Source organism: Vicia villosa, linkage group LG5 (assembly GCF_029867415.1).
Source record: "Vicia villosa cultivar HV-30 ecotype Madison, WI linkage group LG5, Vvil1.0, whole genome shotgun sequence".
Classification (NCBI taxonomy): domain Eukaryota; kingdom Viridiplantae; phylum Streptophyta; class Magnoliopsida; order Fabales; family Fabaceae; genus Vicia; species Vicia villosa.
This window is the reverse complement of record NC_081184.1, coordinates 74,266,077-74,280,420: the sequence shown is the minus strand read 5'-3', so window position 1 is coordinate 74,280,420 and position 14,344 is coordinate 74,266,077. Positions and strand designations below refer to the sequence as shown.

Sequence of the window (14,344 nt, the reverse complement as noted above, 5' to 3'; positions counted from 1 at the left end):
TTAATGTGCTTAATGCAAAGTGGTGCTAAGACAATAAGTTCGTCTGGATCCCCAAGTGTTAATGTGTTGGTATTGATAATTCCAAAGGATGGGAAAACTACCTTGACTCATAATGTCAAGTGTTGGCTTCTTAATTCGGTTAGACCGTTTCTTTCCTTAGCTTTTATTTTATGCACTAGGTTAGCCTCTTCATCTCCTCCCATTCTTAAATTTTCAAAATCTTCTCTCTTTTTCCAAAACATTCTTATGTTTGCAAACCTTTTCAAAACCTTTTTTCTCAAAAATATCTTTCGCCCTTAGTGGCTTTTCTTCAAAAGTTTAGACACCGTTAACTGTCGAAACGAGTGGTTATACCCCACGATTTTGAAATTGATTGATAATAACGAGATCTTTTCCGCGTGAGAGAGCTAGTGGCATACTCGTTGATTTTATCCGAGTTGGAGCCCTTCTTTCATTTGCGATGCAAAGAACTTGTTTGTTCTCATGCTCAAGATCAATGGCTGAGTATTTCTCTCTAACGACACCAAAGTGTTTATTCATTTTTAAAACGTTTTTCCCAAAAGCGGAACTACATTAGCTCTGACTTCTCCATTGCACCGAGGAGGTATGTAGGCCCAAAGCTTAACGCTTTGCCGAGCTTATTTTAAAAATAAAACAAACCATTTTTTAGCACACACACAACACAGATTTTCAAAAAGGTTCCCGTGGAGTACCACGGATATGAGGGGTGCTTTAAACCTTCCCCTCATATAATCAACACCCGAACCTGAGTTCTCTTTCTTGTTTTAAAAAACAAAACTTTGGGTTTTTCGTTCTTTTCCCTTTTCCTTTGAAAAAATAAAGCGCGGTGGCGATTTCAAAACGGAATATTGATTCGAGTCAATCCCATGGCTTCGATGTCAGATTTTCCCCGCTACAGTTGTTAACTAAACTACTCCAGTCCACCCCCACGGAGTGATTTACCTCACCTGAGGATTTAATCCACTAATCGCAACAGATTACAATGGTTTTCCACTTAGTCCGCGACTAAGTCTTCTAGAGTATCCTGATCACAACCTGATCACTCCAGGAACAAATGCTTAGACACAAGCTAAGACTTTCTTAGAGTATCCTGACCACCACGTGATCACTCTAATTACAACTGCTTAGACACAAGCTAAGACTTCCTAGAGTATCCTGATCAACACTTGATCACTCTAGTTACTTACAAATTAATGTAATCAATTCTAAGAGTATTACAAATGCTTCTGAAAAGCTATAATCACAACAGTGATATTTCTCTTAACGTTTAAGCTTAATCTCACTAATATATTACAACATCAATGTAGTGAGCTTTGATGAAGATGAAGTTTCTGAGCTTTGAATTGAACAGCGTTTCAGCAAGTTGATATTCACAGAATTTGGTTCAGAGTTGTTTTCAAAAATCGTCAACCTTGCTTCTCATCAGAACTTCATATTTATAGGCGTTTGAGAAGATGACCGTTGAGCGCATTTAATGCTTTGCGTATTCCGTACAGCTTTGCATTTAATGTTTCACGCTTTTGTCAACTACCTCGAGCCTTGTTCACGCTGTGTCTACTGACGTTGCCTTTAATAGCTTCCAACGTTCCTTTTGTCATTCAGCGTAGCCTGCCACCTGTACTTTCTTCTGATCTGATGTTTGTGAATATAATATTTGAATATCATCAGTGTCAAACAGCTTGGTGCAAAGCATCTTCTTGTCTTCTGACCTTGAAGTGCTTCTGAGCGTGATACCATGAGAACTTCAGTGCTTCTGCTTCTGATCTCAAGTTCTTATGATGCTTTCATAGACCCATGTTCTGATTCTGCCTTGACCATCTTCTAATGTCTTGCCAGACCATGTTCTGATGTTGCATGCTGAACCTTCTGAGACAAAGCTTCTGAGCGCTGATTTGTGCATACTCTTTATATATTTCCTGAAAGGGAAATTGCAATGTATTAGAGTACCACATTATCTCACACAAAATTCATATCCTTGTTATCATCAAAACTAAGAATATTGATCAGAACAAATCTTGTTCTAACAATGCCATCCACCAAAGCCCGCCTACCAAAACCGGCCACCTGCCAAAGCCCGCCGCCCCCAAGGTCCACCTCGCCTATTCGTTCGACCTATCCCGCCTTAAGTCCGTCATTTTTTTATTTAATTCTAGTAATTATAATTCTTGATGGTTTAATTTATACATTTATTTGTGAATATATGCAACATTTTTTAAGTAAAGTTTGTTAAAAACATGCTTTATAAAAAATTGTTCTAAAAAATAAGTGAAAATTTAAATCGAAAAAGTAAAAAAGTCTATTAATCTATTACAAAATAAAAGAATAAATTAATAAAAAAAATAGACGGGCAAGCCCGTCGCCCGCCATCTTGGCAGGGCGGTCTTGTATTTTACGTCCATTTTGACTTGGAGGGCATGCCTGTAACACCCTTCTAAACCCCGCAGCAATTTAAATAAATATATCTGAGTAAAAACATAAACGCAAGGGTGCCACAATTATTTAAAATAAATAAACCAACTATGGTCAAGTCATGCTTCATTAGGAAACGATTTACCAAAACACAATTATGTTTATCACAGCGGAATAAGAAACATCATCAATATAACCAAAAGGAAATATAATCCAACACCAAATAAAATAGAGTAATCTCATAAAAATCTATAACTATCGTCCCCCAGTGTTACAAGATCAGAGCATGACCGATACGACCTAACATAAACGGGTAAACTCTACGAGTCATCCTCACCGAGCACTAATGCCGCTACTCCTCAATCTGAAAATGACAACATGTAAGGGTGAGTCTCATTCTCAATCAGTAAATATTATGCAATTCATAAGCAACAAGCATCATAATATACCGTTCACCCAATTATACATATTCAGATTCACATCTATTATTCATCAATTCACACGATAATAGATTAAAACACAAAACACAGAAATCCATACAATCATGTTATGACAAAATGCATATGACACAACTGACACCATGCATGTGGTACCAAAATTCGTGAATCACATTCACAGGACTTCTCTCTATGATACTTCCCCTTCAAATCGCTCACACCCCACATGGGCACACGATTAACCTCATCGCTCACACCCCCATGGGCATACGATGACTGCTTACTAATCTCCGCACAATGGGAATTAGCCACCAACGATCCACTCATCAACGGGATCCATCATCAAATGCATATGAATGAATGAAACACACATAACATACTTAAAAACATCACCGAATCACAATGAACAACTCATATCAACACCACATCACCGAATAAGTATGTACATGTTTTCAATATCATTCAAATAGTCATGCATTCATCACAATCATAATAATAATCACCACCATTTCATCATCACATCAAATACATTGTCACACTTATCTCATATGCACACAATGTTCAATTCTCATCAAGTAATTAAATCAAGTTTTAAAGAAATAAAGTCGGCCACTGCCCATAATCATCATTCATCATATAAAATATTCAATTACTTGCACAACGCCCAAAACGGCACTAAGAAAGGATTCACGGATCAAAAGATACGTCATTTTAAAGTTTTAGAAAAATTCTCGTTCAGCAAGGTTCGCTCAGCGGCGCAAGGCAGAAGCGAATTCCTTCAGACCTCCGCTCAGCGGACCTCTAGCGACGTCAAACAGAAGCAAACTACGTTGGGACCTCCGCTCAGCGGACCTGCGATTTCAGCAAATCTCAAGTCTGCGACAGACCCTGCGATTTCACATCCTTTTCACCCAAAAACGATTCCAGACATCATATACAGGCATACAAACATCATACATTCAATCATACACCACAAAACATCATTTAAACTCATTATTAACCAAATAGTTCACACAATTTTCATCAATTCAATCCAAATTATAACACCCTAACCTAATAATCCCAATGTCTAATTGAATCAAACCATACATCAATCTACCTATTACCTAAGACCACATACGATATACTAAAAGGAAGAGTCCCCCCTTACCTTAGGTTTGATCTTCGGTCTTCCCCTTTCCAAGCTCTTCAGTTATTTTCACGTTCTTTCTCTTCTCCCAATTGCTGTAACCCTCCTTTTCCACAATTTCCTTCTATTTTATGAGAAATAGAATAACTTTGGTTAATGGGCCTGACAAGTTAACACCTCCCTTTCTCACTAACCACAACACAGCCCAATAACTATTTTCCAATATTTCTCAATATTCCTCATAAAATCAATTATTCCAATTAAATAATTTTCCTACTTAAATTAAATAATTAGAAATTATTTTCGGGGTGTTACAATGCCCGCCCTGCATTTTTTTTGCGGGCATAAGGCGGGGAGGGCGGCCCGTTTTGCCACCCCTAGAACCCTCTACAGCAACAACATCTTCATTCTCAACATTGTTGGTAGCTTGAGCAGGAGAACTCATTTTGATTCTTTTGGATGAAGTTGATTTTGTGTTTTGGTTCTTCCGCTTTTATATTGTTCCTTCTGATTCTTCATCTTCTTCTCTTGAAAGTTTAAAAACCAAAGATGCACGCATGTCAAGCTAGTCTGCTCATTATTGGTTCTTTAATTCTACACACTTTCTCTTCTCTTGGAAGTTGGACAGATCATTTGCCTACCTCGAGCTTTTCATATTTATTCTTCCATTGTTAGATATTCATACTACGTATATTTTGATGTACTTAATGGAATTGTGCACTTAATAATACAACAAATTTTTATATCAATTCAAAAATGGTGTATTGCTGATTCTGGTATGATATAATTGACATTTATTCATAAACAATATCACAACGGTTATTAGGCTTAACAGCTGTTATATGGCGCACACTATCTAGTTTACTAAAACAATCACATGACCATGATTGAAAGTACCGCATAAACAACAACACGCTACATAACAACGCCTGGACCTGCGTGACTATATACCTATTCCAACCATTGTTAAATGCCTTTTTCTTAGTAGTGTTATGTTGATATCCTGACCTAAAAGATTGGAGATCCCAATAATTAGGTTCAATAGGTAATAATAAATTGTGAGCATTACGAGATCATCATGTTAATTAGTATAAACAAGAGAAGCATAAATTCTAAAACGATAAGTGAAAGAAATAGTATAATATCTTAATGATATCTTTATTTTGTATGAATGGAGTACCAAACTACAAGAATACTCTTAATAGACTCATATGCGTGATTGTTGAACTTAGACCAATTTCTATGAAATTTCGAGGCAAATGCGGTTGATTCGGTGAAAGTGAAATTGAGAGAGTTTTGAGAGAGTGAGTGTGTTTTGTTTTTGTTTTTGAAACTGTAATGGGAGGGGAAGAGACAACGCGCTTTTGAGCTGTTCCACGAACCGGAAATATACTTGCAGTTTTGAACTATAGTTATATTTCCGGTTAGTTCCAACGTTAATGTCAAATATGATGCGTACTGGAAATATACTTCCAGTTTTGAGAGACAAAAATGAAATTTCGCATGGTGCGCTGTTACCCTATTGCATTTACTGTCATAACATTCTCATTTAGACAAAGTTACATTCAACAATTTTCTGGAAAAAGAATTGAAGCCATTCTTGCAAGAGTTGAAATAAGAGACTCTAGAGGTTTACAGCTAAAATTTGAAAACCAACTTATGTTTGCAATTTGTTCATTGCTCATAAGTCTAAACAAAAACAGACAACTCCTCGGATGCACTGCTTTTGTTTGGCCAAAACAACTATTAATGTATTTGTTTAATAAGAATAAACATTCAAAGAGCATGAAATTGTAGAGTCAAGGCCTCATCTAAACAATCTGTATAATATTCACCCCCCTTTAATTAGTTTTCTTCTCTAGCAAATTAAAACCCTCCTCCAATTGATATGGAATTCCAGTCAAACTCCTACATCAACTAAAATGAAAATTAATACGGTGTACCAAAATAAAAAAAAAAAATCATTATTATCATTTATACAAAGTTATCATTATTAACAAAACATATTTTTACTATTTGTCAAATCCTAACTCAACAGTCCTAACTCAACAAATAGAAATCGATTTCTATTGATAAGTTGGGCACAATCTTTAAGATTTGAACTCTATACTTACGATTGTTTAAGTTTGTAATAATTATTACCACTTCGTCTAAAGAAAAAATTACTACTTAACTAATTGATCCTCTGGAATGCTTTCTAAAGCAGGCTTCCAAGAATCTACACCCAAATCATGTTTACAAATTTTCCCTCCTCTTAACCTCATAACACCAAGTAATTGCTCCAATGTAGTGTTCTCATATTCATCTTTGCAACTCAACATCTTTTTCAACTCTTCTTGAGTCATCACCACTCTAATCCTCCTCACATTTCTAGAATTATTACCATCACTTCTTCTATCAACTTCTTCATCATTTTGTATCTCAAATCTTACCTTCTTATTCTTCTTTTCTTTCCTCGGCTTCGGTTCGAACTTCAACGATGAACATGTTTTCATCTTCTCAACTTTTACTTGATTGTTGTAGCTTTCATGATCATCTTGTGCTAATATTTTGTTGTTTGTGATGCAGTTTCCCATCGTAGCAATGAAGCATACAATTCAACAAGAGATTGCTATTTATAAATAAAAATGTAAAGTGGAGGAAGGGAAAGCACATGGAGTAACCGGTTGTTGCGCCGGGTGATTGAGATAAAATAAGTGGGGAATCGATTGCTTCATAAAACCAGCACCATTTATATGTTACTTTTTCAATTTAATTTCATACCTACTTTATTTCATACTATGCATGAATATTGTACTAGTCTATCTAGCCACCTCTTAACATTACCATAACTAACTAATGCATACTTCAAATTAATATCATTTTTATAAAATTTAATTAATATTCATATTGGTATAAAAACTTGTTTGTGCTTAGTTGATATCTCTGTAGTGACCTCCAACGGCACAAACAATTTTTTTCTTATATATTGTTTTAAAAGTATTCGCTATTTGAGAAATGCTCTATTCGAAGTAGATTAATTTGATCGAGTTGATTAACAATTTAATTGCATGTTATTTTGTTGATTGAATTCATTTATTTTATTTGTCATTGTCTTTTGTTTCACATATATTTATTATCAACAAAATTAATATTATTTTTAGATTTCAACAATAACTTGATATGGTTGAATCATTCTATTTCACAACACTCTTTGCTCGCCACCTTGTTAAATGCTTTATTTCAGTAGCCTTCACTAAGGGTGGCAAACAGGAATGCCTGCTCCATTTAGGCCTTCCCCGTAAAAGTAGAAAAAAAAACACAACAGAGCGGGGCTGACTTTGTTGAGAGTGCAAGCCTAAAAGCTTGACCCGTCTCACAAAAATGAATGTGGGGCGGGTCCGCGTACACCTTTTACGCTAAAAACTTGTAAAATTTAATGTAAATGTCTGCGCTCGCAAAAGCCTACAAAAAATGAGGTTGGACAGACATATTAGAGGGTGTGGGTCTAGTACCTTTAGCCGTCTCGTAAAAAATGCAGATAAAATGGGCATGAGGAAAAAAATCACAAGAATCAATCTTGGTGGCCTCTACATTCTTGTTGGAAAGAATCTAGACTCCAATATTAAGCTTGGTTCACTTCTTTTCTAGACCGACCAAATGCCCAATCCATCTTAAATCCATTCTACTCGGCCTAAAGTATAAAAACAACTCACATGCAAAGGGCAAGGTGTAATCTCTAATCTTTAATTTCGTTACACTCATCTAGAATCTTGAACTAACTTGGGTGTTGGAGTGCTAAGCATGAAGGTTCACCCCGTGCCACTGTAAAGGAAATCCGAGCTAGCGTTCAAGATCGACAATTATTCAACTCTCTTCATTTATGATTCCTGAATGGAACAGTGGCATCGTCTTTGGGAACCGACTTCTGATTCTTAAAATTTCCATGAGAATAACGTTTGCTTTGCAAACACAATCAAACAAACTCAGAAGTTCCAGATATAGATTTTCACGGCTCTGATCCAGATCTCCATTTACTAGTTTTTAACCTCCTTACGTTATCGAATCAAGAGCGATTCAACTTATGATTTCTACATTTTTTTGTAAATTCACATTTGTTTTCCATCTCCATCATTCGCAACATCCTCAGATCTTTAAATCGGAAAATGTGCGGGAACGAAGACACATATATGTTAACTAGTGCTTCCGCCTTTTGTCTTTGAAATCCAGATCTACGATTTCTTCGGGAACTCCAAAAAATAGCAAAAGGAAAACTCTAAGGCACAAATCTAGGGTTGCACCGTGGTCTGAAAATAATCTCTATGAAAGTCAGGTCAAAGAATCGCATTCCACCGCACGACCTGACCGCTCTCGTACTCCATGCCAATGCCAGGGTACTCACCATGACAACATTAGATGATACCACATGTTTGTAGTTAATGCCAGTCGGATTCCACAAGTTTGTAATTAACACCAAATGTAGAGCGGGTGATCGGTAAATTAGCAAGTGTACTAATATGCCAATGTAGTAATAATGGGAGCGGCCAATGTATCAATCTCAAGGACTGCATGATGCTATAGAGTTATGTTTCAATTCAATTAAACAAAAAGCCTTGGGGTTTTTGGTTTGGAAAATTATGAATTAAATTGCAAATAAGCTTAAAAGGTTGATTTGGCCAAATATGAGTAACATGCCAGGGTAGGTGTGTGCATTAACATGCAACAATTCTGAACCCTTGTTTCACTAACAAAATCCAACTTATCAATTACCGGTTCTTAAGGGTGTTTGATCCTAAGTCCTTAGTGGGCAAACCTTTGAACATTCATCCTAAAGCCTAATTCTTTAGCGAATTATGATGAAATCCAGCCTTTGAATTATCAAGAATATTCTGGTTACTATAGGATATCCCTAGTCCTAGACCGAATACATGACGGAAATTAGGTAGAAATGGTGATCGATCACAACCCTAAACTTATCTCATTGCTTGTCCTCAAGTGATGCAAGAGACCAACCACAGGTCACCCTGGATTTTTCTTTCTACAATATCGCTGATGTTATTCGCTACCTGCTTCTACCTTTCTGATAAGGCCTTTGGCTCGCCAAGCCAAACTTTCTGCCGCATTTCCACATTAGATTACCTTTTTACCTGCAAGCTTTTTCACACTTCTCACCAAATCTCTCAGGGTTAAAGTGTTTTGCACTCACGAAATAAAGGTATGCAATATCAACTCTTAATTTGAAATAAATTCTACCTTCACTATACAAACAAAGTTCACACACTTTTTGAGGTCTTCTGGGTTGTAGTGGGGCTTAGGTACGGTGGGATAAACAAGGAAATGGATAAACAATTGATTTTGGGCTCGACATTCATGTTGTGTTTCTCGTCTTTGTGCTCAACTTGTTACACTGGGGATTTATTCGACTTAGACTCTTTTGCTTCACTCAATTTTTCTGTGAGTGCTTAATGTAACTGAGTCTTTCATTCGGGCAAGAGTTTCTCTTTTTTTTTTCGCGACATAGATTCGTATGTCTAAAAAATTTTTATTTTTATTTTTTCTTTTCTTTTTACACTTGCCCTCTTCTTTGATGATTACTACCCCAAACTTAATTTTTGCACAACTCTGAAAACCACAACATTTATGTCGAGCAAGGGTTGAAAGTGTTTGGCTACGGGTTAACAGATATGATTATAACAAACAAAAGGATATGGCTCAACGGGGGTAACAAAGGATAAACATATAATTTAGGATGGCTAGAAAGGATCAGAGGTAAAACAAACAAGTGCCTCAGTGTGTGTCCTCATATTGTGCTTTGTCAGTAGAATGATAACACCGAATCGCACTATGTTTTTGACTCGAATATCACATGTTTTCCTTAGGTTTTACTATTGTTTTCCATTATTATGCCCTTGTTTCCTTTGTTTTCATATCACATGTCCTTTCAGAGCCTTCCGTGAAGAAACAAGCAAAAATGCCAGAAAAATAGGGTTTTCTCAGCCAAATACACACATGGCGTCCAGCTCCGCGCTGCCTACAGGGAACGCGAAGACGTGGCCCACTTTCACCCAGTGGCCAACTTCCACGTTCCCACGATCTTCATCTTTACACACACCGCGCCCACGGTGAGGTGGTCGCGCCCTCGGCCTTCACACATAGTTTCCCGCTCAGAAGAAGTTGAGGGGCATGCTGGTCTTTACATGGCTTCAAGGACCTCAATAAATAGCAAGTTCATTTCATTTTCGTTTTCCATCCAAGCTTAGTACTTCTTAAGCCATATAGAATCAGTATCTGTAAAGTGATAATCTCTTCACATCAGGGAGTTATTACGGTGTAGATTAAGTTTGTAATCTAGTTTGGAGCACTTTGGTTGAAGTTCATCATACCATCCTTTATTTTGTATCAGATTCAAATCTCCGATTGGAGTAAGGTTCTATTTAATCGCTTTATTTATTTATCTTATTGCTCTTACCATAGTCTACACGTTTTATAGACTTTAAATGCTCTTACCATAGTCTACACGTTTTATAGACTTTAAATGCTCTTACCATAGTCTACACGTTTTATAGACTTTAAATGCTCTTATCATAGTCTACACGTTTTATAGACTTTAAATGCTCTTACCATAGCCTACATGTTTTATAGGCTCGCATTTATTTCCATGTCTGGCTAAATTTATAAGGATTAGAATGTAAGGATCGTATCACGATAGTGTTCCAATGTTTTATTAGTAGAAGAAACTACTGAGGATGTTTTAACTTTTAATACTCGTTTATTGTATTGAATGTTTATAGGTAAGATCGAAAGCCGTCCATACTTAAGATCAAACTAGGTTAGTTCTTAACCAAATGGAAAGAGCGAAAACCATTCATTTGGTTAACTAGAGTTTTTTTAAACATATTTTTAGAAAATGATTTCGAAACTATTTTCGGACGCGTTTGTGGGTTTGAAATCTGATTTTTGGCTGAACCCCAAAAATCTCTTTAAGTTAAATTTCTCAAGTTAAAATCACTTTTCTACTAAGATAAGTAATTGATTTCTTAAAAATAGGTTCACTACTTTAACGCAATGCGCACTTTTCATTACGTGACAAATGAAGAGATAGACTCAAAGGGTAAACTCGGTTCTTAGTACGCGAAAGCGACAAGTTCCCGTTAAATCATTCCTTTCTATAAGTAGGAAATATTGCCTCAGATGTAGCTCTATACATGTATAACTGGAACATTGTCTGATTTATGTGATTTACATTCGATCCTGTTTGTCTTTATTTGTTTAATTTAACTTACTTTTATTTCCTTGTACTGCACTCATTCCCTTATATTGATATGCCTTAGATAAACACCTTAACAATTAAGTCGATAGAATGACGATTGGTCTATGTGGTTCGATAATCTTATATATTACTTTGATAGGCTGTGCACTTGCAGTTTATATTTAGACTATACGTAAACATCCCATCAAGTTTTTGGCGACGTTGTCGGGGAACAACTTCGTCAAATTTTGTACCTTTTTGTTATCCCGTTTAGACTAAGACTATATTTAGCCGGTAGATGCGTAGAAATCGTAGCACCGGTAACCTAATAGATCCTTTGGTAGAACTGAACGTTACGCTCAAGCTCGTCTCTTTATATGAAAGTTGAAGAAAGCTATGGCTGAAGACCGTAATCAAAGACCGCTTAAGGAATTTGCCCAACCATCTAACGAGGAGCCTAGTTCTAGTATAGTAAACCCAACTATAACAACTAACAATTTCGAACTAAAGCCCGCATTATTGCAATTAGTACAACAAAACCAATTCGCAGGTCTCCTTACCAAGAACCCGAATCAACACCTAAAAGTCTTTATCCAGTTAGCTGACACCCTCAAAGCAAATGGTGCTACGTCTGAGGCAATTCGCCTTAGACTATTCCCACTCTCCCTAAGAGGTAAGGCACGTGACTGGTTAGATTCCCTTCCTACCAACTCAATAACAACTTGGGAAGACCTTAGGATAGTTTTCCTTGCGAGATATTTCCCCCTAGCAAGACCGCTATCCTTAGGAACCTGATCACTAGATTTACTCAAAACCAAGGTGAATCACTTTTTGAAGCCTGGGAGAGATATAAAGACCTTTTAAGAGATTGTCCACACCATGGCCTAGAGCAATGGTTAATCATACACACCTTCTATAATGGACTCCAATATAACACCAAAATGTCTATCGAAGCTGTCGCTGGTGGTGCATTGATGAATAAACCTTACCCTGAAGCTTGCGCCCTAATTGAAGACATGGCCCAAAACCATTATCAATGGGGAGTCGAACGAGCGACAGTGGAAAAGAAGGAAGCCCAAGGAGGAGTACATGAGATAAGTTGCATGAACTTGATAAATGCCAAAATGGATGCTCTAACCCTAAGAGTAGAAAATATGTCTCAAAACCCTGCCACGGTAGGCGCTATCCAATTGGAATGTGAACTCTGTGGAATCCAAGGACATCAAACCTCTGATTGTAACCTACTGAATGAGTCTAGTTCAAAACAAGTCAACTATACCCAAGGAAACCCATTTTCAAACACTTACAATCCTGGATGGAGGAACCACCCTAATTTTTCCTACAAAAATAATAACCCAATCCAAAATTCTAGACCCTCTAGATCGCAAAGTTACCCGACTCAAAAACAAAACCAACCTATGCAAGTTGTACCACCAAGACCTAGTTTAAAGGAGACGGTAGAAAACTTTATTCTAGCCCAAACCCAACAGAACAAAGAGTTCCACAACCAGAACATTCATATTAATGACCTAATAACAAAACTAGGAACCAAGTTCTGTAAGTATAAGCTTACACTCACCAAGGAGTTTTTGATTCATGGCAAACACCATAAGTGAACAAATACAAAAGCACAAGTGAATGACTCAAGGAAAAGCAAGTTTTGGCTATCTTTGCATCTGTTAGGTCGACCTAGCTCATCATCAGGTCGACTCAAACTGAAGCAAACAAAGTATGTTTCTGTTAGGTCGACCTAGCTCATCATCAGGTCGACTCAAAATAAAGCAAACAAAGTATGTTTCTGTTAGGTTGAGTCACCCACGCTCCTAGGTCGACCTAAACTGAAGAAAAGTCTCAAGAACGTGTTTCAACTGATTTTAGGTCGACTTAAACCCCCAACAGGTCGACCCAACTGGTAACAATTACAAACTGGTTTAATATACTCCATTTAGGTCGACCTAATCAATGAAGTAGGTCAACCTATCTCCTTAAAAAGTGCCAAATTGTATGTTTGCTATGCACCAACATACCAGCTCCTTTATATATCCTTTTATGTTAATTATTTCTTCTCAACACCAACAACTGAAAGATACACAAAGGCTTCTCATCTTCGTTCTTCTTCTCAACTCCAACACAACTACACACAATCATTTTTGTGTTGAGGGTTTGCGATCAAGATCGATAACGTCCATGGAACGGAATTGAAGATTCCTTGTGGGTGGAGATTTGTGGGGTTGTTAGTGAATAAAATCTGCGGATTTTGTCCTCCAAGATTGGTGAATTTTGGGGGTTTTTATCAAGAGACTTCATCAAAGATTCAGCTGAGTGTGAAGATTGAAGAACAAGGGTTCGAGCAATTCAAAACACTGCAGAAAGGGAATCAAAGTGAAGATCTTGGAAGATACTTGATCTGGCTCAAGATCAAGGGGAAGAAGATTCAAAGGATCAACATATTCGGTTTATCGTTATCGCTTTGTTATCTTCTTTGTATAAACTGTTTTCAATCATAATGAAAGACATCCCAATTCCCGTTTGGAATTGGGGGCAGATGTAGTCGTAGCGAGGACGATCGACGAACTGCCTGAACAAATATCGTGTTCTTATCGCTTTTATCTTTTCATTTACGTTTCGCTTAATTCTGGTCATAATTGCAAATTGATCAAAGGTTCAAGTGTTAAACTTGTGTGATAAGATTCTGCACAAACATCACAAGTCACCACACATTGAGTCATAATCAATTTGGACATTATTACCAAGTGTTTGATATATTGCTTCAACCATTATCAAGTCATTGCAAACAAAGTTAATCAAGCAAGTAGTTAAACGATTTACATTAGCTTAGCTGATTGATTCTCTAAGTGGTCTTTTCATCGTTAACTCTTAACTATTTTGTGGTTTAAATCACGTATCCGAAACGCTTTCGCCTAAACTTGAAATAAATCCGAAAAATTCTGAGGCATCTATTCACCCCCCTCTAGATCCTTAAGCCTAGAGTCTAACAAGTGGCATCAAGAGCCCTGGTTTATTCCGTGCTACGTGAAACACTTATTGGAAAGATGTCTTCTGGACATAAAGGGCCTCACAATAGAGCTCCAGTTTTCAACGGTGAAAACTATGTCTATT

General features: G+C 36.9%; 1 protein-coding gene and 1 non-coding gene across 2 annotated transcripts; both read right to left on the bottom strand.

Moving 5' to 3' along the window:
- Positions 1 to 5,620: 5,620 nt before the first annotated feature.
- LOC131606751 (uncharacterized) lies at positions 5,621 to 6,712 on the bottom strand. The gene has a single exon (XM_058878893.1). The coding sequence runs from the start codon at positions 6,570 to 6,572 to the stop codon at positions 6,162 to 6,164; it is 411 nt and encodes a 136-aa protein (XP_058734876.1). The 5' UTR covers positions 6,573 to 6,712; the 3' UTR covers positions 5,621 to 6,161.
- A 5,291-nt stretch (positions 6,713 to 12,003) lies between these two features.
- On the bottom strand, positions 12,004 to 12,110 carry LOC131608325 (small nucleolar RNA R71). The gene has a single exon (XR_009285591.1). It is a non-coding gene; the product is annotated as a small nucleolar RNA R71 (small nucleolar RNA).
- Positions 12,111 to 14,344: the final 2,234 nt, after the last annotated feature.

Bases quoted from the DNA above. Each gene is read 5' to 3' on its own strand.
- LOC131606751 (XM_058878893.1), bottom strand. From the start codon at position 6,572: ATGGGAAACTGCATCACAAACAACAAAATATTAGCACAAGATGATCAT.